The sequence below is a fragment of the Alosa alosa genome, chromosome 1 (genome assembly GCF_017589495.1).
Source record: "Alosa alosa isolate M-15738 ecotype Scorff River chromosome 1, AALO_Geno_1.1, whole genome shotgun sequence".
Lineage (NCBI taxonomy): Eukaryota > Metazoa > Chordata > Actinopteri > Clupeiformes > Clupeidae > Alosa > Alosa alosa.
Genome location: NC_063189.1, coordinates 50,801,536 through 50,826,805, shown reverse-complemented (window position 1 = coordinate 50,826,805; position 25,270 = coordinate 50,801,536). Strand labels below are relative to the sequence as shown.

Here is a 25,270-nt window from a genome sequence, read left to right as displayed (position 1 = left end):
CGTGGCGGATCTAGGTGGAACGTCTGACGTTAGCGACTGAGGCTTGGAAGTGTTGTTTATTGTTCCTAGTATCGTCGAGGGCAGAAAAGCGTTGGTATAGTAGAAACAAACGAGTATAGCACAGAAGGGTTTTTTAAAATAAAAATCAAGCCTATTTAGACAGGACCAACCGACAATGGCTTATGCATACCTCTTCAAATACATCATTATCGGAGACACAGGTAAGTAGTCACTGCATGTTGATCTATAGACAACGACATCGAAAGCTATCATAGCGAGCTTGCTAGTTAGCTATCAATAGCTATCTTGTATTTCCGCAGTGTTGGAGTCAATGACGTGGTATAAGCTAGGTTGCGAGGGGTGGGATGGCCGTCTGGTTGTTTTTTGCTAGTTCGCTAATGTTACTTACGAAATGATGGTAGTCTCAAACCTCGCGAACTGACGTTGTCTTTATTGTGAAACAACAGATAGGAGCTGCAACTCTGTGACAGTCAACCAAAATAAAATATCTTCTGTAAAACAGTTAGCTGCTAAACCACAATTTCCTACGGTGCCCGTCTATTGTCTTCGCTGACTAACGTTAGCTAACGTTACTCAAAATTAAACATGGGGGTGGTGTTTACAGCTCATGGTACCGTAACGTTAGTTTGACAGTTTCAACAGCATGATGCAAACGTTAGTATCTGACTTTAACGTTACCTATTGATATCGGGCTGGCTAGAAACTTCTGCCGACAAGTTACTCCTAGGTCTAGCACTACCGCTAACGTAAATCGCCATTGCAAAGTGACGACGTTTTCGGTAGTTTTCAAGACAACTAACGTTTAACGTTACTTATCAATTGCCACTATATAGTGCACTATTATAGCACTATGTTTTTCGAAGTGTGTGTTCACATTATTTGCCATATAATAGACTTTAGTCCCTGTGCTGGATGCATGCTTCTTCTGTCAATGTTGAAATGCTAAAGAATCATTCTAGTTGATTCTAGCCAGTTAAAGCTAACCTGGCTAAGCTCGGTAACGTTAGCTAACGTTAACATGTTCAATTACGATGCTTTATCTCGACATCGAACCATAACTGACTTTGCAGTGTCATCGCAAACGCTAAGGTTTAGCTTCTAGGCTTCATGCATTCTAATTTCAATTTCTCGGTTTATGAAATGGCTTGCTTAAAATGTGATGTTTGTAGGTAAGACGTGAGTCTGAGCCATAGCTATCTTCACTTTAATTTTCGCGAATTTGCAAAAGTAACGTTAACGTTGACTTGGTATGCGGCTGTTTGTCGAATGCTTTATTTAATATTAAGTTAATTCCGATGTAACCGATGATGTGTATGATTATGTAACGTTAAACTCCAAAAGTAACATGCACTTAGCTCACGGCAGCTAGAATTATTGCTAACGTCAGCCTGCAGGCCTCGGGCATGCCATCATATTTACCATAATATATTTGTTGCTTCATGTGCGCAGACTAAAGGGTGTACTCCACATTAATTTGGGTAACTGGTAGATGTTGTAAAAATAACTTTTTTTTTTTTTTTATTTTTTATCAGTGTCACACAATAGGACAATATGTAGCCTAGCTAACGTGACAGGCTGTCGTAGGCCTCATCGTTTGTATCTTTTATTAATGTTTTCTTAAGCGTTTTCAGCATATTTCATGACTTCATGTGGTGTTTTCCACGATTTCGGTCATTGGGTCGGTGATCATTAACGTTATACCAAGACAGGATGTTATTAATAATTCGGTTTCTACAACAGGATAGAGGTGTGTACTATTGCTTACTTCCGTCAGACCTCTGCCTTCATCGATGTTAGAATGGCTGTTTTTTACACCTGCGTATTTATTCTCATAGTGTTATTTGCGAGCCATTGTTGTCGTGACACAGTAAAGCCAGTTATCACAATTACCACAGAAATTTGGTCACATCTGCTCTGGATAATCTTGAATGAAAGCCAGCAGTGAAATTTAAATTACAGGCAGAGGGTTCCTGCACACCTGACGTTTGAATGTAACGCCATATTTGGATGTAGTGGACTTTTCTGGTGCTGGGCTTTGGTATTTGGCTGTATAGTTTGATGTCAAGCTCAAACACCTGTCGTCCGTTTTGTCAGCCAAAAAAAATGATGTGCTGTCAAACTTAGAGAGTCTAGAAAGACTGTGTCAAAAATGTTTGGTCATACTGCCCTGCTGTCTCAGTTTATTACAAATATGAGCTTAGTGTGAAGGAATCAGACAGACTTTTTACATCTGTGTTCAATCACAAAACATAGGTGCTCGCACACACACTTACCTAGACAAGTAAGGGAAGACTAGATCAAAACATCTAAAAGGATGCATTAATATGTCAGGATTAAAGGAACACGCCAACCTTTTGAGACTTTGGCTTGTTCACTGTATTCCCCAGAGTTAGATAAGTCAATACATACCCTTTTCATCTCCGTGTGTGTAGTTACTCTGACGCACCCACCACTATTGAATTTCATCCACATATCCTTATGCACAATGATACAGTGTAATGACATGAAAGATAAACAGTTTATACATTCTATATAGTAATAGTTTAGCTCACAGGTAAGATGTGGCCTATGATTAAGCTTTAATTTTCAATTAATTGTAGTGTTGTGGCATTTCATTTTTGTTTAATTTCAATTTCTAATAATAATGTAATAATTACTAACTAGAGTTGCATCTCCGAGGAACTGCAAGAGTGGGTTTGATCAGGGGCATGGAACTTGGCTTCATCCAAGGATTCCAATGGTACCTTTTATTTTTTGAAAATCGGACATACGGGTCAATAGTTACATGCACACACCTTCACAGACACAGACAGCCCAGCTTCATAATTATGCAGCTGCCAGGTGGCTTAGAACTCTGCCAGGTGCAAGCAATCAAGACTTAGGCTGGGTTGCTCCAACGTGGTTTAACTTTTAAACTGGATTAAGTTACATCATGGGTTACTGACTAATTATGTTGCACCAACCTTAAACCTAGTTTAAATTAAACTCTGGTTAAATTTAAACCCCAGTTAATCCCACATTAATTTCCCACTTAAACCTAGATTAAATGCAAATCTGTCGCACCAGTAATTTTAAACCCAGGATAAAGATGGACTAGCAGTTTAATTTAAACCACCCCTGGAGGAGGTTTAAGTTAGAGGTTTTCAATGGTACCAGGGATATAGTGGAGGCTAAACCTAAGTAAACACAGTTTATCCACCTCTGAAATTACTGTGTTTATGGACTAAATGCAAGTTTTACAATTCCGAAATCACACTGCATTATCCACCTTCACAACAGTACACTCATCAACTCTCACTGAGACATTTAATACCACTGAACCATCATCAAACAGGCCCTAAATGTATTTTTTTAAACTCTCAATTCCCTGTCACAGCACACCTAACCTTGATCATAGAATCAGAGTTTACCCACCTATTTTTATTTATCACTAAACCCCTGGTACCGAGTGGTACTGACAAGATGGATTTTTGACAACAGCCATCTGTGCACTACTGGAGGGTGGAGAGATAGGTGGATACATTGTAGGTGACACTGGCTATACAGGTCGCTCATCCCTGACATGAGGATGAGGAGGTGGGAGATGTGCCTAAAAATGCTGCAAATTCCAATGGAAATGCTGTAAGAACGTCTATTAACTCAGCCTACATTAACAAATTACTCATCCAAAAAAGGAGGAACTCATGGGACTTCTATTCTAAAATGCAATATTTATTAGATATTAAAATATATTAATGGAAAAACAATAAACAAACAAATATGTGATATGGTTACATCATTACATTAAGGAGAGCCTCAAGGGAGTCCTTGGGTGGTTGGCTCTTTTTTGCTTTTGATAAGTTCAAACTTATTTGCGTAATAGCATTTACCAATGTCCAAAAGAAACCGCTCCCCCTTCTCAATTCAGTTATTTCTTGGTGGGTAGAGAGCTTTTTGATGCTTCTCAGAAGGTCTAACAGCGGTTAATTGCTCCTATGCTATCACCTGTCACCTATAAAAGCACACACCAACACTCAATGGCATTCTCATTAGATCAGTTGCTGCTCTAGCAGATAATTCACAAAACTTCTACTTGTCATTTGTTTTGCTTCATCACAACAAATGCTAAGAAAATGCCCAGAGCAGACTGTAACAACCATATAAATGACAGCCACATCCAGTTGTGAGTAAAGTGAATGCAGAGATTCAACACTGCATAGGCTGCAGAACTTAGGGGTATTCACAGGCCTTCACATCTAGCCAACACTTAAAGATAGCGCTGTGCCAATTTAGCAAACATCGGGAATCTTGTTGATCACCAATCTGTGGGATTTGTATCCAGGGGAGACAGGCTATCTTTGAGGTAACTCTCATTGACTGTATAAGTAGGCCTAACTCTCTCGATTCATTAGTTTCAAATTCAGTCGACTAATTTCTTAATGACAAATAATCGATCATCGATTATTCATTAACATTCCTACTAGAGGGCAGGCCTTGATAGAGGACTGCAGTAAAATTGGAAATATCATAGGACATATTATATATTTCTATACCAAATTGTCATGTTGTGAGAGGCCAGTGTTTCCCATACATTGACTTATTTGTGGCGGCCCACCACAATATCAACATTGACCACCACACAATGATTTTCCAGGTTGTACTAAATTGTGCTTAAATTTGGTTAGCATCATAACCACGCTGCGCTAATTTGCTAAAAACTGTTGCATTCACGTTAATTCTGCAATCCTACCACCACAAATAGAATTAAATTCTGTGGGAAACGCTGGAGGCTCAGATTAATTGAAATCACATTCAATTTCATCTTGCAAAATAGTCTTGCAAATTTGTCTCCAGATAGCCTTATTTATTTTTGTGGTAGAAATATCAGTATTCATTATCATCAAATGACACAAATGAAAACACTCAAACTTAGCTTGACGACAAAAATGGTGTACCCCTAAACATTTTAGTCCTTTTTTATTTATTTTTGTTTAATGCTCTTTGTCAAACCTGCAACAATATGCCTCATTGTGACCATTTAGTCCATTGTGCACACAGAAGCAAGTGAATAGTATAAGTATATATACTTTTTTGATCCCGTCAGGGAAATTTGGTCTCTGCATTTAACCCAATCGGTGAATTAGTGAAACACACTCAGCACACAGTGAACACAGTGAGGTGAAGCACACACTAATCCCGGAGCAGTAAGGGGTTAGGTGCCTTGCTCAAGGGCACTTCAGCCGCGGCCCACTGGTCGGGGCTCGAACCGGCAACCCTCCGGTTACAAGTCCAGAGTGCCAACCAGTGGGCCACGGCTGCCCCCTTAGTAACCTAAGTCTGAAAATGCCATAAAATAGCTTTGTTGAATCGCATGCTAAGATATAAATTCTGGAGGGATAGGCTACAGTTCTTTGCAAGTGATGTAGGGATGTGTACATTTTATCTCAAAATTGACTTAATTTTACTTAAAGCAGAAGAAATCTCACAAAGTTCCTGTGTATTGTACATGAATTTGACTTACTTGTGTTTGTTTTGCAGGTGTGGGGAAATCATGCCTGCTATTACAGTTCACAGATAAGCGTTTTCAGCCTGTGCACGACCTTACTATTGGTAAATCAGTTTGAAATTAAGTATGCATTCATTTAAAGTATTCATTCATAGTCATATTGTACTCTCTTGGGATAGACTGATTTAAGACTTCATGAAGCTTGATACTAATGCTGATCGGGTTGAAGTTGGGTATCCAAGTAAAAATTCAGAGGGTAGTGGTTTAGCTATGGTCCTTCAGAAGAACATACATCCTTTAATGTGAGTATACATAAATCTGTATGTTGTCTCCCATAGGTGTTGAATTTGGGGCACGGATGATTACTATAGATGGCAAACAAATAAAGCTCCAGATCTGGGACACAGTAAGTAACTTTTTTTTCCTGTACTTCAGAATTCATGACCATGATAATTTAAGTTAGTTCTTGATTCTTCATTCAATAACTTGAGAAGGTGCACAGTTTAGCCTATGTCCAATACTTATTGTGTCTTTCCACTCGATCACATTTTTCTTGGCTTACTTTGTTTAGTTGTTTCCTTACAGCCTGATCTCTGATTCTGATTAATTATGGTCTTTATTGCAGAACACATTATAGTCTAAACACAGTTACAGTCAATATACAATATTTAAGCCAAAAACTATTCTAAAACTTAACTATAGCATCATCTATAGATAGATCATCTATAGCCACCACCATATATGAAATTAGATAGATAGATACTTTATTGATCCCCAAGGGGAAATTCAAGGAAATTCATTTCAATTACAGGCACACAACTTATGTCAGTCAGAAATTGTTCCCTTACTGTCTCAGTACAATAAGAATAATGCTACATGACATCATAATAGCTCAATTGAACATTTATTGGATACTTCTGGCAGATACGCTATGTCCATTATTTTTTTTCTTGCTTCAGGTACCTCTTTTGCCATCCTTAGTATTTCTTATTTTTTAAATAATCTAATTTTCATGAAAATGATCAGATGAAACATCACATGGGCTGTCTTCTGTCAATAGTCTATTGATGGATATGGCCACTGGAGTCTCTAACTCAACCATAAACAGAGTTTTTCCATCATTTGGTGGTGTTGCTAATAGGGTAGAATCTGTTGGGTGAATGGGTTTGCGGTGCCATGCTTTTTTGGTCCGCTGATTCCCTGTGGACCATCACCTGCTAGAGGAGTGTAGAGGAGGCCGTTAAATGTTTTCTTTGAATGTTTTGTATTTGGTGGAAGTGTCTTGGTGCAATTTCTACCGTTTTCGTATAGATCCAAACTGAGAAAATGGTGGCTACTTTCAGGGTGGTTTATCAGTTTGCTCAATTTGCTTCAACTTTTAAGTTAATAAATTAAATTGAATTGAATTGGAGGTTCAATCTAGGTTTGGAGCTGAACAGGTAATGAAGTTAAATTGTACAATGTTTCAACAATGTTCAGACTCTTTGGTCTTGTAGTAAAGGAATCCATATGTGGCCTTTCCCAGCAGTATAGGCAGGTACAATTTAAAGAATAAACTGAATAAATGTTGTTTGCAATGGTGGTCAGGCTAAAAGGTCACCACTTGTAAGTCCTACACACATTAAAATATATTTTTAATAGTTTTTAGTTTGCAGTTCCATCTACTGGCCAGTAGAGTGAGATGTGGTGTCGCTTTCAAATGAGTTAATCAACTGTGTTGAACAGATTAGTTGAATTGTCATATTACATCAATCAAAGTTTCTCCTTAGTGGTTATAAGGAGAAGAAACTTTCCACTGTCTTGTTAGTAAAGACTCTCAGTCTCAGGGTTCTGTAATCCATTTTTTGTTGATAGTGATGCCATATAGACATTGATTGTTGAATGCAGTGGACAAAGAGTTCTGAAAGGAAATCCATTTTTCACATACAGTGGTGTGAAAAAGTGTTTGCCCCCATCCTGATTTCTTATTTTTTTTGCAAGTTTGTCACACCTACAGTGAATGTTTCAGATCATCAAACAAATGTAAATATGAGACAAAGATAACACAAGTAAACACAAAATGCAGTTATTAAATGAAGGTTTTTATTATTAAGGGGTGAACAAATCTTTGTCTCTTTTTTACCAATGGTACTTGGTGACCTTGAGAAACAGATCTATGTGAAAAATCATCCTGGATGTCCTGTGATGTGCTTCATAGTTAATGTGTTAAGCAAGCACTTTTGTCTAAAGCAACTTAATAAATAAATGCAATGACAACAATGAGAAATAAAGCATTATGCATTTGAAAGAAGAAAGTATTGAATGTCATACTAAAACAACATTATCGGCATTCTCCTTAATGTAGTCTTACCAATGTTATTGTTATTATATTTGATTGAATGGACATTGTTGTTTATTGTTGCTAGTTTCCTTAATTTTCATTGTTTATTTTCATTAGGCTATTGATTGAATTGACATTGTTGTTTATTATTGCTATTCTCCTTAATATAGTCTGACCAACCTTTTTAAATTGTTCCCTGTTAAATTGAAGTATTATATTCTTTTGTATTTGTATGTCGCTTTGGACAAAAGCGTCTGCCAAATCCCATGACCATAACCATCAGAATCATTTGTTAAAACCAACCGTTACGGTACTTGCGAAGTGAAGCACTATATTTTCCCTAAGCTTCTTGTTATTCCAGCTTTAAAGACCCACTCCAGCAAAATTAAACTTAACATGTCCACCCCTGCTGCTGATCTTAACACAGAATTCAAAGTCAACTTAAGTAGTTGCTTAGTAGGCTATGCTTAGAAACAAAATCAGCCGTGAACTTAATTCAACACTACAACACCATGCACGAAGATAGCTAAAAGTAGGTTACATCGCAGCTGCTAGAGCCGCTGTCGTAGCCAACCTCAAAGTAAAGCAGGGTTCCCACGGGTCATGGAATTTCAAAAATACCATCACCATTTTAATAAAGTCTATTCCAGACATGGAAGGTCAGGGAATTATATCTTTGGGGGGCAAAGTCATGGAATATCGGGGAATTTTGGTGTTTGGAGTTTAAAATTGTCTTGCCAAAATACAGTACATTAGGCCTAATACAGTATTTACATGCAGCATTGGTGTTTATTGAGTTATGACCGTAGCTTTTTCTCATTACTACTTGTGTGAGTGGTTGTAGTTACCCCTACCTGTTTTTTTCAATGGCCATTTTTTAATTTCCGGATTGGTCATGGAAATTCAGGATTTTTGTCAGGGAAGTCATGGAATTTTACATTTGACTTAGAGTGGGAACCCTGGTTAAGATACACTAACAATAGAGCCTTTTTACAAGAGTCACTATTACCCATTGCAGTGGGGGAAAAGGGTTATTGTGAATGTGTAATATTTTTTTTAGTTTATTTCAAGTTCATTGGTGAATAGAAGCAATATTAAAAATGCATTTGAGTATAGAAAATATTAAATGAATGCATGTTGGTTTAATAAGCCGTGCAGACATAAGCTACTGTATATATTTTTAATACTCCTGATTCCTGATATCCCAGTGGTGGATGTGTGCGATCACATTTGGCCCTCTGACAGCGACAAGAACATTTTGTGGCCCTCTCTATCATCATTGCCCATCCCTGGTCTAGACTACGTGGTTTCTGACAGAAATTACGATTTGTGCCAACATATTGTAGAAACACAACCACGGCCTTTATTTGGTGAACGGAGGTACAAATCATCTCCTTTACTTTCTTTGGTCATTATATAGTCTACGATTCCCTTTAACCACAAGTGCCTACAAAACATTTTCCACCAAGTGTGCCGTCGCGACATTTACAAAATTGCTAAAATGCAATTTACCTTTGTTATCTACCAGTGTTACTTTTTGCTTCGGTTTTGCTTTTGGTAATGGCCTACGCACCATTTCATCATTCACTAAATGGACACAGAGAGACCTCCACTCTTCAAGTTATTCTTTCGCTATCGTTGCGAAAAAAAAATAGCCAGGCTATTTAGGCTATATAGAAAGACTTTGAAATTGTAACAGTGGGTTTTGCGATATTGTTGACAGACCTACCACACCGCAGTAGCCTATGGCGCCGTAAATGGAAGCTGTTGAAAGCCAGCGCATGCCACTAACATTCATAAAAACAATATATGGAATTAAAATAGACAGGTACCTCTGATTAGTATGGCTGATTATTGTTTAACTGCTATGATGTGAGCACCAGCCAGTGGAGGGAAATTATAGCCTACCATGCACCCGGACAATATTGTGCGCCTGCCCTAATTCTGAAGCAGTGGACTCCGCTACAAAATGAAGAGGAAACCCTGCGGAAGAAAGTTAATGTTTTTAGAATAAACTAGGCTACATCAACACTATGTGCAGTGAAACTGGACGGGTTCAGATAACCTCTTACTAGTTGTAGGCTAGGCTACTTATTGTAACATTGCAATGTGAGCGGCGGCCACCGGGGCAGGTTACGTCGGCAGAATCATTTAAAAGACAACCGGTGTGCGACTATACATTGTGCGTCTCCACCAATTCTGATACCGTGGCTGCATTCATTTAGCCGTGGCAGGCCGCCGCTCCAAAATCAACCTAGAGCAAACACTGCTTTTATGATTCATCTTGGTAACTAGACAAACTTTTTCTGAATTCATCTCTGGATCTTATGTATTAAAGAGACTACAGATTATTGGAAATGATTCAGTTTGTTTAGGGAAATGGTACTGGAGATTTGAGTCTGGACAATGTTTAGGTGAAAAATGTGTAGGAACCTTGAATGTGAACTTCATTGGCTCATTCATAAGCACATTTGCGTTTTGGGACATATTGTGGGACAAAGGTAGTAACATTACATTGACTATAGCCCAGGCCCCGAAGGGTTAATTAAAGATGAAAGTCTACACTTCAGGCACATCTTGATTGCTTCTTTTCAAATCCTTTTGATACATTTTTTTTTTATTTTATGCAATTAGAAGATGGTGAAAGAGTGAACTTAGTTTTATATATATATATATATATATATATATAACGGTGTATTGTTTGTTATTTGTTTGTTATTTTCCTCTACTGGTTTGAGTAATATGTCATAGGTGGCTGAAAGACTAGTCTTCTGCACCTCCTCTCGCTACAGTTTTTAAAGGGATACGCCACCATTTGGGGAAATACACTCATTTTCCACCTTCCCTCGAGTTAAACTGTTGAGTTTTACCTTTCTCCAGTTCATCCAGCCGTTCTCTGAGTCTGGCGACCACTTTTAGCTCTAGCCTAGCATAGATCATTGAATCGGATTAGACCATTAGCATCTCGCCCGCTAGCATCACGCTTAAAAGTGATTTTACTATTTAAAACTTGTCTTTTAAGTTAGAAAGTGTTATAAGACTAACAGTAAACGTAGCAATTTTCTAGGCTGATTTGACATGGAAATATACTCTCATACACCAAATGGTGGCGTATCCCTCTAAGGACGCTGTTGAAACATGGGAATAGTCCATTGTGTGGTTGGTAATGTAAGATGAGCATTCTGCATCTCTGGCTGTCCTGTAACCTTTTACTGTGTCAGATGGTAGACAGAGAAGTGTCATTCATCATTTATTCACAATGGGCTCCATTAATGCTAATGTTAACAGCTGCCTGGGGGGAATGGGTTACTGAATTCAAATGCTTACTTCTGGGCATGTTTGCAGGCAGCTAGAGGGCTTTGTGGACCAGAGGGAGAGGCCATTTTCTGCCACCACAGTGACTCTGTTGAATCGTACAAGGCCAGGACTTTGTGGAGATGGGAGTGTGGTTGACTATGGATGTGCAGGCATACAGGGGATTGGGTAGACAATGGCTCTTCTGTGTTTGGTGATGATTGGACTGGACTTATTTTATGTTAAGGGGACGTGTGGGAAAGCCTTACCTTAATGACACAGAAGCTACAGAAATGCTGTGAATGAGAACAGATGGGTAGATAAGCAGCAAGTAGCCATCAGCCTGCAGTCTTTATTTTGTTTGGTGCTGTTCTGATGTTTGCTGACATTGTGTGTTTCAGGCTGGCCAGGAATCTTTCCGCTCAATCACCAGGTCTTATTACAGAGGAGCTGCTGGAGCCCTACTAGTATATGACATCACAAGGTGAGGATGATCACTTTAGGATTATTGTCTCATCTTATTACTCTTTTCTGTCTTTGTTTTAATAACATAATTATATAGAAATCCAACCAACAGGACACTCCAGCTGTATCTAGATTTATATCTATTCAGATTTTAGCTGATTAAAATGTTCCATGCGTTTTTATTTTTTATTTTAAGAATATTTTGGGGGCTTGTGCCTCTGTTTAGAATGACAGGAAACGAGCGGGAGATGGGAATGGATCGGGTCCCCCTGTGCACTTGGACTTTCATTTGGTATGGGTGCTGCCGCTTGCACCGCAGGTCCCCCGTTTTTAATTGTAATTTTGAACAAGCACTTAGAGACTGTGACCGACAATGTAAGATTCCTTTTAAGATTCCAACCTCCCAAGTAAAGGCAGTGTATGTAACACAAGTAGTAATACATTTTATTCTTTTGGTCTCTAACATGGAACCTGGCACATGGAAACCTCTTATTCTGAATATTGCCATAACCAGAAAATGGACCTTAATCGGAATATGGTGTGCATGGAAATGTAGTCAGTGAACCAGAGGGGGCACCTTAAAAACATGTCAGCCAAAGTATGAAGTAACAGACAGTACTTTATTCTGTCCAAAGTATTGCAGAAATGTACAAAACAGCATGAAAGTCCGTTTTATGGTTGTTATTGAATGTTCAGAATCAGAGCTGTAACAGTAGATGTAGTAGCCCTGAAACTATGTTGAAATATGTTAGAGGGCTGTAAAGATATGCGATTCGAAACCAAAATCACGACACTCATATCCACAAACCTGTCGCGGTGTGAAAAAGCAGAACCGCGACACACCCTTTCTAGTGTTTCACGCAGTGCTTTGCAGCTTATGCGGCCGCATTCATAATTCTTGAATTTCCCCTTGGGGATCAATAAAGTGTGTGTGTGTGTGTGTTATCTATCTATGTATGTATCTGTGTGTGTATGGATCTATCTAGTTGTCCAAAGATAAATAAAGAAAACATAATTTCAAACCTCATTGCAGACTGTGTTCAACTTTACCATACAGTATAGAAAACCCCCTCTCCTTGCTCTCTCTATTTCTGCCTAATAAATGTAGGCTATAGCCGTTTAAACATGTTTTACCTGCTAGGCAGCAGCCACATAACATGGATTCCCTTTCAGGTGTAATAGAAAGAAACAGATTCCCAGTGGATATTTCGCATCTTATCAAAAGCTGGCGGCTGACTTTTTTGCCTCAAAAGTAAAGCCAAGACACGTCCGTGAATTTTAGGATTTTAACCGAAGGCTCTGAAGAGAAATGTCAGTCTCTTTTACATTGAAATGACATGCTAAAATAAAACTCTGTAGTCACAAATTTGATCATTTTGGTATGAATATATGTTGGTAGTATGTGATTCTTACAGTGTAAAAAACTACACGAACGGCATAGAAAAGTTAAAATTACTTTAATATATTTGTCATTGATTAGATCCAGTGAAATTGCTACCTTGGCAATGCCTTGTCATGGCTTCATTGTATTGCAAAATGAAATAATTTTGTATTTTTAGAAGCATATTTTTAAAAATTCAATATGATATCACCTTCTGATGCTAGAACATTTATAGTAAGTGCCTCATATTCTAAATTTATTACCGATGAGACTTTTGTACACAACTGGACTGCTGTAGAAGGCTGCAAAAGCGCTTTGTTAAAGGCAGGATAACATTTAATTTGGTTTTGTTAAAGATTGTATTTTTTAATTTCAGAAGGGACACTTTCAACCACTTGACCACCTGGTTAGAAGATGCTCGTCAACATTCCAACTCCAATATGGTCATCATGCTTATTGGAAACAAGAGGTAAGCTGTTAATGAAAAAAGACAAAAGCCAAAAGTAGGAGAACATACAAACATTTTAATCCCCTATATTTCAGGAAGATTATTTAACTAGCTCATATTTCCGGTGGAGCATCAGCTGTGTTGCAGCGGCTGTTGTTTTACCGTACCTGTTTACATGGACCCAGTTGGGTGTTAAACCTAGTGAATGAGCATGTGAAGATAACTCAGTGTTCGAGTTACCACAAAAGGAGCAGAATTTAACAGAAGATGCCGATACAGCACAGATGACACTCCATCGGAAATATATTATCTGGCATAAAGGCAATTGTCCGTTGATGGTAAAAGTTTACCCAGAAAACTTCAGTAATTAAAATGAGTGGCATACTGTGACCAATAAACCATTGTGTGGCACTTTCCATCTTCATTATGACAGAAGAGAGCCACTAGATACCTAGTGTCCACTAGGGGGCAGCATAAAACTAGAAAATGTAATTATGAGGAAATTACCAGTGCATGAAAATATAAACATACTGTATATTAACATAAAATGCCAAACAAACTTTTAGTTAGCAGGAGTCATAGTTGATAACAACTGACAGTTGAAATGGCTGAACAGTTAAATAGTTGAGTAGTTTAAATAGTTAAATTATTTAATAGTGAATTATTGTAGTGAGGACATGCATTTTAAAACAGTTGTGGGCAGAGGAAATAGTAGTCTTAAGAGAGCCAGATTGTATGCTTAAAGCCTGAGACAAAGTATATAGTTTAAAAGTTGAATGTAGATAGTGTAATGGATGTTGATAGGCAGATTGTTTAATGGATGTTGATGGATAGTTTAATGGGTGGATGTGTGAATGGTTTGAAGAGGATGAATGGATAGAAAGTTGGATGGAATGTGCCTTATATCCTTGTAGAATGGAGAGACACAGAGAGTTGGCCTAGTTAAGCAGAACGCAGTTGATACAGGTGCAATCAGTTTAACTGGCCCTTTAATGGGTCCTAGTTGAGCAGCTGGAAGTTGATGCAGGTGCAAATCAAGTTAATTAGTCCATTGTGATGTCATAGTGCTAATGTAAAGTCTATGTGGAAAAATAAGCTTGTTTTTTGTTAATATCTCAAAAAGCATAAAGTTTACAAAAGTGAAAAATACATTCCTCAAGTGTCCTTTTCAAGACCTACGTTACAAAGTTTGAACAAAGTTTCTACGTTAAACGGTTGAAGCTGAATTAGACGCAGAAATTTGGTGGGAAGAATAAGAAGAAGAAGAAGAAGACGACTTCGGATAACAGAACAGTGCATTTTCATGCACTGTATTTAACATGGCAGATGTTGGTGAGCAACAGTGAGAGAGATAAGGAACTGAATAAATTTCAGCTTTAAAAAAAGATTTTGAATCGGTGTGGCTAAGAGCCTGAAAATTAAGAAAAGTTAACATTAGGAACAACTGTTTTTCGCCACCTTACCTGAAACATGAAGACCAGTTATTCCAGAAACATGATCAGCAGTCGTCCAAGGACATAAAATGAAGTTTTTATCAAGTATAGTAAAAATGTGTAACTAAACCAGACTGACTTTCAACCATTGCATACAGGCAGTGGACAATTATTGTGGAAATGTGTTCGTTTGTTATGCGAGGAGTGTTTGTATTACTGGACTTTTTCCTTTCTGCAGCGACTTGGAGTCCCGGAGAGAGGTGAAGAAGGAGGAGGGTGAAGCATTTGCCAGAGAGCATGGCCTCATCTTCATGGAGACCTCTGCTAAAACGGCTTCAAATGTAGAAGAGGTAATTTTCTCTGTGTGGCCCCATAGGGGGAATCAGAGGGTCAGGATGATTTTAAGTACTGTGTGTGTGTGTATGGTGTGAATATAATTAGCGCATGAGCTTAGAAACCTGAGAGAGACATGCTGCTGTAATTGGAGGAGCAAAGGTTTAGAGGGTCGGAGAAGTGGGAGGGTGTGTTCATTTGTAGATCCCACCCTTCTTTACTCCCACCAGAGAGGGTTTCGATGATTAATTTGTCTCATTAGTGTCATATGAATTCTCCTGACCCACTCCTACCCTTGTGTTGACGTTTCAATATAATGCTTATGCATATTCACATCATTTCCATGTTTTTGTTTATATTTCTTTCTCACACACATGTTACGAAAGAAGATTGTAGAATGGGAAAGAGAATATAATAACCTAAGATGGAGGGCCAGCAGCAGAGGGTAGCAGACCTGCTTCAGGAGATCACAAATGGTGGTGGTGGTAGTGTAGTGGCTAAGGAGCTGGGATGGCATGTAGTAGCCTGAAGTTGTGGGTTCAGTACCTGGCTTCTACCGTTGTGCCCTTGAGCAAGGCACTTACTCCGGGGACTATGGCGGTTGTAATATAATTGACGCTAGGATAAGGATAAAATTGTCTGCTAAAATGAATAAATATAAATGCTGCTTTTCTGCTTCTCACTGAAGGGATTGTGTGTGTGTGTGTGTGTGTGTGTCCGTCCGTCCGTCCGCGTGTGTGCGGTGTGTGTGTGCAGCGTGTGTGCGCATGTGTTTGTGTGTGCAATGGAGAGATGTGGATGTTTGATAGATCTGAGCCCGTATTCACAAAGAATTTTAAGGCTAAAAGTTAACTCCCAACTGTTGAATTTAGGAGAAACTCCTAAAAATAATGGCTTTGTCATTCGTAACTCTTGGACTCCTCTTGGACTTACTTTCACTAAGTGTAATTCACGAAGCATTTTAGCCCTAAAAGTAGCAACTAAGTCTGTGACGGCTTAGAAGTCGAGCAGACTCCTAACTCACTAAGACCTATTTACAACCCGCTTTTTGTAGCATTTCACGTCGCAACGTTTTTAAATGCACATGTGGCTACAGGAGCTCTCAATCGCGAGGGAACAATTGTGCAATAACGGCGCCAACAACAACCATTGCCAACATGTAAACTGTGTCAATTCATATGTTTCATTAGGCTACTAGGTTATTTGTTATGTCTTACTCTTTATTCATTAAGGCTATTTATTCAGTTATTCATCATCTTCCGGCCTTCACACTACTTGTGTAGCGCACGCATTCTCAGACCTGTCACCTCTCACTCATCGTAGGGGAGGTTTTTGGAATCATTACCGCGTTACAATCATCAGCCAATCAAGGTGGTCACTTCAGTCAAGCTCGTGGATGAGTAATGAGGTCATCCATAGCAACGAAGACTCACTCTTAGGTTGGGAGTTGGGGAGGGCATTTTCACATATAGTTTCTTTCCAAAGAAACGTTTCCTTTCCTTGTGAGGTGTACCATTGCCAGTCATCAGCCATCCGTATGTTTGGCCCTCATCTCACTCATCCCACCTGAAGTCCCATCCCTACGACTGCCCTATCATCGCCTATTACTGCCCCCCCCCTACCTGAATTCCTGGCCCGTACAGCCTAGCGACCCACCACCTGCCCTATGACAACTCCTAATCCCCCTGGACAATTCCATTTCCTACACTGGACTATTTGAATTTTGGACTATTTGACACTAAATAGGCTTCATGCATTATCGTACCGGATACATAACCATCCCACCTCTTGTAACATACGCCTCAGGTGGCTTTAAACACCATGTTCTATTCTCTACATCTGACAAACTTATGCATTTATCATGTATACAGACGGGCCCTTGAGTCGTGGATCTGCTTGAGGTTTCTTCCTATATGTAGCTCCAATTCTAGGGAGTTTTTCCTCGCCCCTGTTACCCATGGGCCGCCTTTTCTTTTCTCTGATTGTCTCTGAACACTCTGTAAAGCACCATGAGACATGTGTAATGTTTTGGAGCACCATGTTTTGGTGAAATTAAATTGAAATTGAAATTAAAAGAACCGAACTCAGTCCACTAAAAGGGGACCAGAAAGAGAACCAAGAGGATTTTGTTTTCACATTGTGTTTTGTTGTCACATTTGAAAGAGGACTCGGATCTCTTTCTGGTACACTTCAGCTCTGATGGAGCCTCAGGGGCCGTCTACACGACGGCTTTTTTTTTTTTTAAACCGGTGACTTTTTTTTATCGGTTACGTCTTGCATGTACAAGACGCCGGCAGTTTAGGAGACTGTAACCGATAGTTTTTGTAACCCGCTTCCGAAGTGGGATTTTTTTTAAACCGCCGGCTAACTTTCGCCGTGTAGATGCAAAGCTGGCAATTTTATGACAACATAGCCCCACCTCTCAACTCAGCCATGGCACTCGACCTGACACGCTGCTTGTCAAAATACCAAACCATTTGTTTATCATATTAAAATGTTTTTTCTTTCACCTTTCATGATTTATGTGCACAATGTAGCCTATCAGCCTTTTGTGGCTAAGTTAAACTTACTGCATGTTAATGTTTTCTCCAGTGGTGCTCAGACCTAATGCAATGCCTTTAAAATTTCACATAGCAGTCACATACCTTGAAGGGATAGTTTAACAGTTGAATTGAAAACCGAATTGTCTGTAGTGTCCTTATTTCATGTGACTGCTTAAAGATTGTATCAGCGATAGCGGGGATACATCACTTCTGTTGATGTTCAAACAAAACAGAGAGCTAGCTCGCTACTCCCTCCCCCTCCCTCCCGTGCAATTAAAACTCTCCTAAACGCGCATCTCGTCGGTTATTGGTTGAACCACTTTATTTTGCCTTTTAGTGGGATGCCAATCCTTGTTGGTAGCAATTGTTTTTGTGTACAGATCTCGGAGCCTAGGCTGCCTACAGAGACCCGTTTTTTTGACGGCCTGCTTATGGGGCAGACAGCTAGCGGATCGTTAGGAAAGATTAGACGAATGTGATCATTTATGTTTGGGCCTGAAATCGCTGATACAACCTATACAAACTGTTTCAACAATGTTTTCTTCTACGCGATTCACGCAAATTAAACGTGAAGCCTCTGCACGGCCCGGCGCCATCGACTGGTCTGGCATATCACTACAGCACTTTTAGCCGCTTTCACCTCTGTGTGTGCACGTGAGTTTTTTTTCTTTACCGGTATCGTTACAGGTGTGAAAGCGGTAAGAGAAAATTCACCCGGCTGTTTCGTGTAGACGTAGTCTCAGTTTTCTTCACGTCCAAACTATACATTACTATTACATTGCTGGTGTCAAACCTGCTTTGGATTATGGGCTTTGTAGTTACTCTGGGTTAGTTATGTATTTCATCATCATTCATTATCAGGTTGAAATAATTATCATATCCCATAATTGGTGTGGTGATTTGGTTTCATTTTTTTCTGAAATTTAAATATTATTATATATTTTCAAAATTAATTCTGATTTAAAGTTATTGCAAAGATCCTCTTGAACTGTCAGTCATTCAGTGGTAGGCCCGCCCCACCTAGTAACTGTTGCTATGTCCAACTTTAGCTCACGTCCAAAATGACAAGTGAACAGCAGCCCGTTAACTGCGCTGCGCAGTCTTTCATATATGTTTGTAATGAGAGTTCGGCAAAGAGATAATAGCATAGCAGATCATGTAAAATGGTAAGCAATACTATCCAAAGTTCGCTGATTCCTACATTGTTAGTTACAAATAGCTTGGATCAAAAGATATTCAGCCTAACGTTAACGTTAGAACAGACTTGTTTGGCTGTAGCCAATTTAACCATGAGCCAAATGATAATAGTTTATTTTAGGCTATATAGAAAATGACATGCCTTCTGTTTTGGCAATGGCAAGTCAGGTAGGACAAAATAGGCTAGCCTACAATGCAAAATGTGAAAGAGAACCTGGATGATTTGTGTTCACAATGCACAGATAATGCGAACCGTGCCGAGACTACCTCCCGAGGTGGTCTCAGTTCGGTTCGCGTTAGAGGGGTCTGAGTTCTTTTGGTGTGTTCACATATGCACAAAAAATGCTGTCATCGATCTGAGTTTGTTTAAAAGGCTGAAAGGGACCATACAGACCTGCCAACTGGTATCATTTTGCGTAGCAACCACGCATTTTCACATCAAAGTACACTGGTAGGATTTTTTACTTAAAACTACGCTAAAAGTGGCAAACATCCAACTTTTCCGGAAAGCCCCCTTGAGCGTGTGAATTAGAATCTCCCGAAAATCTATTTCATGCGAGGGTGAGAGAAAGTGACAAGTGAGAATGACAAACACAAAGCATAGGGATTGGTCTCTCGTTGTGCTATTTTTTCTTCGGCCAACAGTGTGTTAAATGAAAGACTTGAGGTGAGCTTGTGTTCACTAGCAAAAGTGTGAAAAACCTCTAAGAATAAGGCTTTGTGAAAAACTTTTAAGTGAAAACGCCTACGTAATATGTTTCAGAGCGTTTAGGAGTACTCCTAGTGGTAAGATAAAATGCTTTGTGAATACGGGCCCAGGAATCAGTGTGTCAGTAACATTTTACCTCAGCACATTGTCAGATTATCCTCTGGGTTTAGTGATTGGTAATCTGTAATTAACTTTTTTTGTGTGTGTGTTCCTTTCTACTTGTCAGGCTTTCATCAACACAGCCAAGGAGATTTATGAGAAGATCCAGGAAGGGGTCTTTGATATAAATAATGAGGTACATTTATATGTTTCTCCCATGAATGTATATACAGTGGGGAGAATAAGTATTTGAACCCATGCTAAAGTTGACTAAAAAGAGGAATATAAAATGATCTGATTTTTTAATCAATTGATCTTAATGCCTTAATTTAAAAAAAATTTAAGGACACCAATTTTCTTAGTGAATGAAGAATGTATCATAAATAAATACATGTTCTTCCTTAAATTACAGGGGCAATAAGTATTTGACCCCTATGTTAATTTCCAATATAGGCAGGCAGATTTTTTTTAATTGATGAGCATCAAACCAGCTAATAGGCTAACTGAAAAACACACCATGCCAATCTCTAGGTATGGTGAAGGGTATGTGATGATGTGGGGCTATTTTAATTCCAAAGGCCAAGTGAACTTTATCAGGATTTATAGTATCCTGGATATATTATATATATATATTCCTCTTTTTAGTCAACTTTAGCATGGGTTCAAATACTTATTCTCCCCACTGTATAAGTGTGTATATATATACTCTTTTGATCCAATGAGGGAAATTTGGTCTCTGCATTTATCCCAATCTGTGAATTAGTGAAACATACACATTACACAGTGAACACACAATGAGGTGAAGCACACACTAACCCGGAGCAGTGAGCTGCCTGCTACAGCGGCACTCGGGGAGCAGTGAGTGGTTAGATGCCTTGCTCAAGGGCACTTCAGCCGTGGATGTGGGCATGGGAGAGCAGTGTTCAACCACTTCCCCCGCCCACATTTTTCCTACTGGGTCGGGGATCGAACCAGCAACCCTTCAGTTACAAGCCCGAAGCCCTAACCAGTAGGCCATGGCTGCCCACTATGTATACAGCATGGACCACGTAAAAAGTAGGGGCATTCGCACCAGATGACATTTTTGTAGTCCTTTTAACTTTTTGAGGAGCTACAGCCTTTTCAAGTGTTTTTTTTTTTTTTTTCCGGCTCAAAACATTTCTTCAAGGTTGGTAGGTCTGTGTTAGTATCAAAGTTCATGTGTTAGAAACAGGAAAAATGGACAAGCGTAAGGATTTGAGCTTGAACTTTGACAAGGGCCGATTGTCATGACTAGACGACTGGGTCAGAGCATCTCCAAAACTGCAGCTTTTATGTGGTGTTCCCGGTCTGCAGAAGTCGGTACCTCTCAAAAGTGGTCCAAGGAAGGAAAAGTGGTGAACCAGCGACAGGGTCATGGGCGGCTAGGGCTTATTTGTGCACGTGAGGAGCGAAGGCTGGTCCATGTGGTCCAATCCAACAGACAAGCTACTGTAGCTTAGATTGCTGAAAAGGTTCATTCTGATATAATAGAAAGGTGTCAAAACGCACAGTACATAAGTTTGTTGCATATGGGGCTGCGCAGCTGCAGCCCAGTCAGGGTGCCCTGTCCACTGCCGAAAGCACCTACAATGGACACATGAGCATCAGAACTGGATCACGGAACAATGGAGGAATGGTGCCTGGTCTGAAAAATCATGTTTTCTTTTACATCACGTGGATGGCCAGGTGTGTGTGTTTGCGTTGTTTACCTGGAAAACACATGGTACCAGGATGCACTATGGGAAAGAGGCAAGCCGGTGGAGGCAGTGTGATGCTTTGGGCAATGTTCTGCGGAGAAACCTTAGGTCCTGGGGTCATGTGGATGTTACTATGACACGTACCACCTATCAGCATTGTTACAGACCATGTACACCCTTTCATGAAAATGGTATTCCATGGTAGCAGTGACCTCTTTGAGCAGGATAATATGCCCTGCCTCAAAGCAAACATTGATCAATAATGGTTTGAGGAACCGAACAGAACAAGTTAAGGGTGTTGACTTGGCCTCCAATTCCAGAGATCTCAATTCAATCAAGCATCTGTGGGATGAGCTGGATAAACAAGTCAGATCCATGGAGGCCCCACATCGCAACTTACAGGACACTAAAGGATCTGCTGCTAACGTCTTGGTGCCAGATACCACAGCACACCTGCAGAGGTCTAGTCCATGCCTCAGTGGGTCAAAGCTGTTTTGGCTGGAAAAAGAAGTATTCTAAAACTACAACTGCAATGAGGGCCTAACACAAGGATGGCTGATGACTCACAAGTGTGGTAAGGGGGGAAAGAGATATAGAGAGGGTTAGTATTATTATAAGTCATGATGATTAATAAGTATATCAATGGTACTATATAGTGTTATACTATATAGAGAAAAGGCAAGAGAGGGAGAGTTGCCAGAGAGAGAGGGAGTTGACAGAGAGACGGGATTTCCATATATTTTGCTAAATTCATTTTAACTTTACCTTTACAAGCCTTCCAGGCCTGCTGTCGAGAAGCATGTTCACAGCATGATCTGTCTCATCAGACTGAAGAACCTTTGGCCATTTCACCTTGGAGTCTCCCACATGTACTTTAGTCAAGATTTCATAAGAGCTTTACCACTCACCCATAGAGCTTTAACTGGTGAAGAACTCGGGGCAATAGTTGTTTTATGCAGAGTTTTTCCCATTTCAGCTACTGAAGCTTTTAAGAGTTCGAGGGAGATGGTCTGCACACTGTAAATGAGCTCCAAAGTATAAATCATTTGTCTTTGTTACTATACTATAAATATTCACTGCACTCAGATGATCTCCATTTCTCTAATTGTGAGACTACTAGCACTAATTGGCTGGACTGCTGTTGATTTAAGTCAGTTACTTTTTATTAAGAGGGGGATAAATATTTATGCAATCGCTTATTTTGCATTATATTTTATTTTTTAATTAATTATAGAAATATGCTTTCACTTTGACATTAAAGAGGGGGTTTTGTAAATGATAGTTTAAAAAAGGCCAAATTAAGTTGATCAAGGTTCCATTTATTAAAGCAGTAAAAGGGGAAGTATCCAAACGGGGTGAATACTTTTTATAGGTATTATATGTGCAAGAAAATTGTTCAGTCACATTTTTGGAGTTGTCCTTTAGCATCATAGTTTTAAAAACACTCATATAAATTCAGATTTTTTTAATCCGTGAACTTAAGTGTTAACCTTTTCTATATTTTTATTTATCAGTGGCAGTGATTAATTTTGTTGCCTTTTGTTATTGTTTCATTCCATCTTTCCTCTTATTTTCACTGCTTGTCGGATTTAACATCTAAAGCAAAATATTTCAAAAGCAGGTGCTTTGCGTAAGATGCACAGAATACACACAAGGAAGCCAAGACCAGCACAGTTACAACAAGAAGCCTAAATATAGAATATAAAAATTTGAACACAAATGTACATAAACCTTTGCAGGTAACCGTGTCAGTGGGCATTATTGATGAGGCTGTTGTAGCTTGAGGTTTTGGTCCTATGAAGGCATGCAGTGCACAAGTGCAGTGCATTGAAGTTCGGTGACAAATGTTTCAGGGGAATAGGTTTTTATTTTTATTTTGTGAACGTTATTCAGTAAACAAATTGTTCAGACTGTTCGAAAAACTGTTTGAAAATGTCGGTGAACAGTTCCCATTGTTTGATATTTTGAAGGCACCTTTGGCCAGAAACCTCAAGGATGATGTGTAAGAAAAGATCTTCCAAAAGTGTGTGTGTGTGTGTGTGTTCGTGCATGTGCCTTGGCATCTTGTGCCACTGTGGAATAAATCATGGATTTCTTGGGTCTCCAACACTGACAAATTAGCTTTAATTTAGACCTGGGTTTCCCTGCTATATGAAAGATTTGTGGTTATTGAAACATGGATCTGATTTCTACATTTTTTGCCAAACTAAGTGGAAATCTAGATTAGTCAGACTGGGTTTTTTCTTCGTACATGTCTCTAGACAACCTTGAATAAATGAATGTCTGGTCATTCACAGGCAAATGGCATCAAGATTGGACCCCAACATGCTGCCACCAATTCTTCACTTCCAGGCAGCCAGGGTGGACAGCAAGCTGGTGGGGGCTGTTGCTGAGCACTGTTACTCTGCACACCTCCCCTCCTCCCCATCACCTCCAACCCACCCTTCCCTGCATTTGTACTGGACTAGTTGGGCTCACTAACAGTTTCTTAACCTCCCTCAGCCCAGCCCTACGACTGGATTCTAATAATATATTAGATGGCAACCAAATGGGGAAAAATGAATGAAAAAAAGGTAGAGCCCATGTCCCAACGAGATCTTTCTGTAAAACTTCTGAAGCCTCCACTGAAGCTGCAGCAGATATGAAATGGTTATTGCCAGTCACACAGAGAGATGAGAGCTTTGGAGTAAATATCCATATATATGTAAACATACCTATTTGTAATGCTTGTCAGTTGTGAATTCTTTTTTATTTTATTTTTGTTTGTGCCCTCTTGACTTAAAATCATTAAACACTACAAAGTCATCTCTAGTATTTCGGTTGTAGCCAGTGACTTCTCTAAAACTGCTGAAGTCAGAAACAAAGCAAAGTAGAGCTAATGCTCATCAGCCTTTATCGAAGTGATATTTAACAAGAAGAAACCACACAGGACCGTTTTAAAATTCTGTATTTATCATTATCATTCTGTATATATCGTTATCGTTTCTTGCTTTGGTGTATATTGACTGAGTTAGACCTCTGTATTGAATTTTTTGCTGAAATTCTACACTCTATGAACCAAGCTTGAAATTACAACAGTATTGCTGCCATTTAACACCTGCTTTGGCCACCATTGGAGGTAATATTTTACAGTGATGTCTTTTTAGTTGGTCCTGTCATACAACCTTTTCCCTCTCTTGGCTCTCTGACTTATGTACAGACACTCTGACTCATAATTCTTTACCTATTTAATGCCAAATTTGTGTTTACCTGTGTTTTGTTATAACAATTCCACAGATGGATCAGCTTCTCCAGATAGATCTGCTGTTTGCCTTAAAAAGAGACTTTTGGATGGCAAAACACATAATCATGTAACTCATATGATATGTTCCAGTTACTAGATAGATATACTGAACATACCGTAACATACCATGTATCCACCCACAGTCATGTATATATATATCATACAGAGATTTTACCCTACTTCAGGACGATGTAGTACACTTGCACTCATGCCTATACTTATATCTTAATAGGAGTCCACATACACAAATGCATATTTGTATGCATACTTTTTTCATCAGGATTTTTTTTTTTTTTGCAGTTAAGTCTGCTGTGTAACGTCAGTGCAGATCAACATTAAGTGTACGAGTGGTTGTGTAATGAATTGTTTTCTTTGGCAGTATGACATGTTAGTAGATATGGTGAACATCTTGTCTGTTGTGAAAGGGTATAAGCCAAACCTGGAGTAACTTTGTGACCCTAAACTTTATTTGCTGTGTTCTCAAAATGAATTGCTATCACAATGAAATATAATAAAACCTTCTGAACTTAAACCATTCAAA

At 39.2% G+C, this 25,270-nt stretch overlaps 1 protein-coding gene across 1 annotated transcript; it reads left to right on the top strand.

The window, feature by feature from the left end:
• rab2a (RAB2A, member RAS oncogene family) lies at window positions 1–25,270 on the top strand. The gene is made up of 8 exons (XM_048246361.1): window positions 1–221; window positions 5,539–5,610; window positions 5,845–5,912; window positions 11,522–11,604; window positions 13,343–13,435; window positions 15,086–15,197; window positions 19,856–19,924; window positions 23,744–25,270. Exons 1-8 carry the CDS (start codon window positions 176–178, stop codon window positions 23,837–23,839), a joined length of 639 nt encoding a protein of 212 aa, XP_048102318.1. The 5' UTR covers window positions 1–175; the 3' UTR covers window positions 23,840–25,270.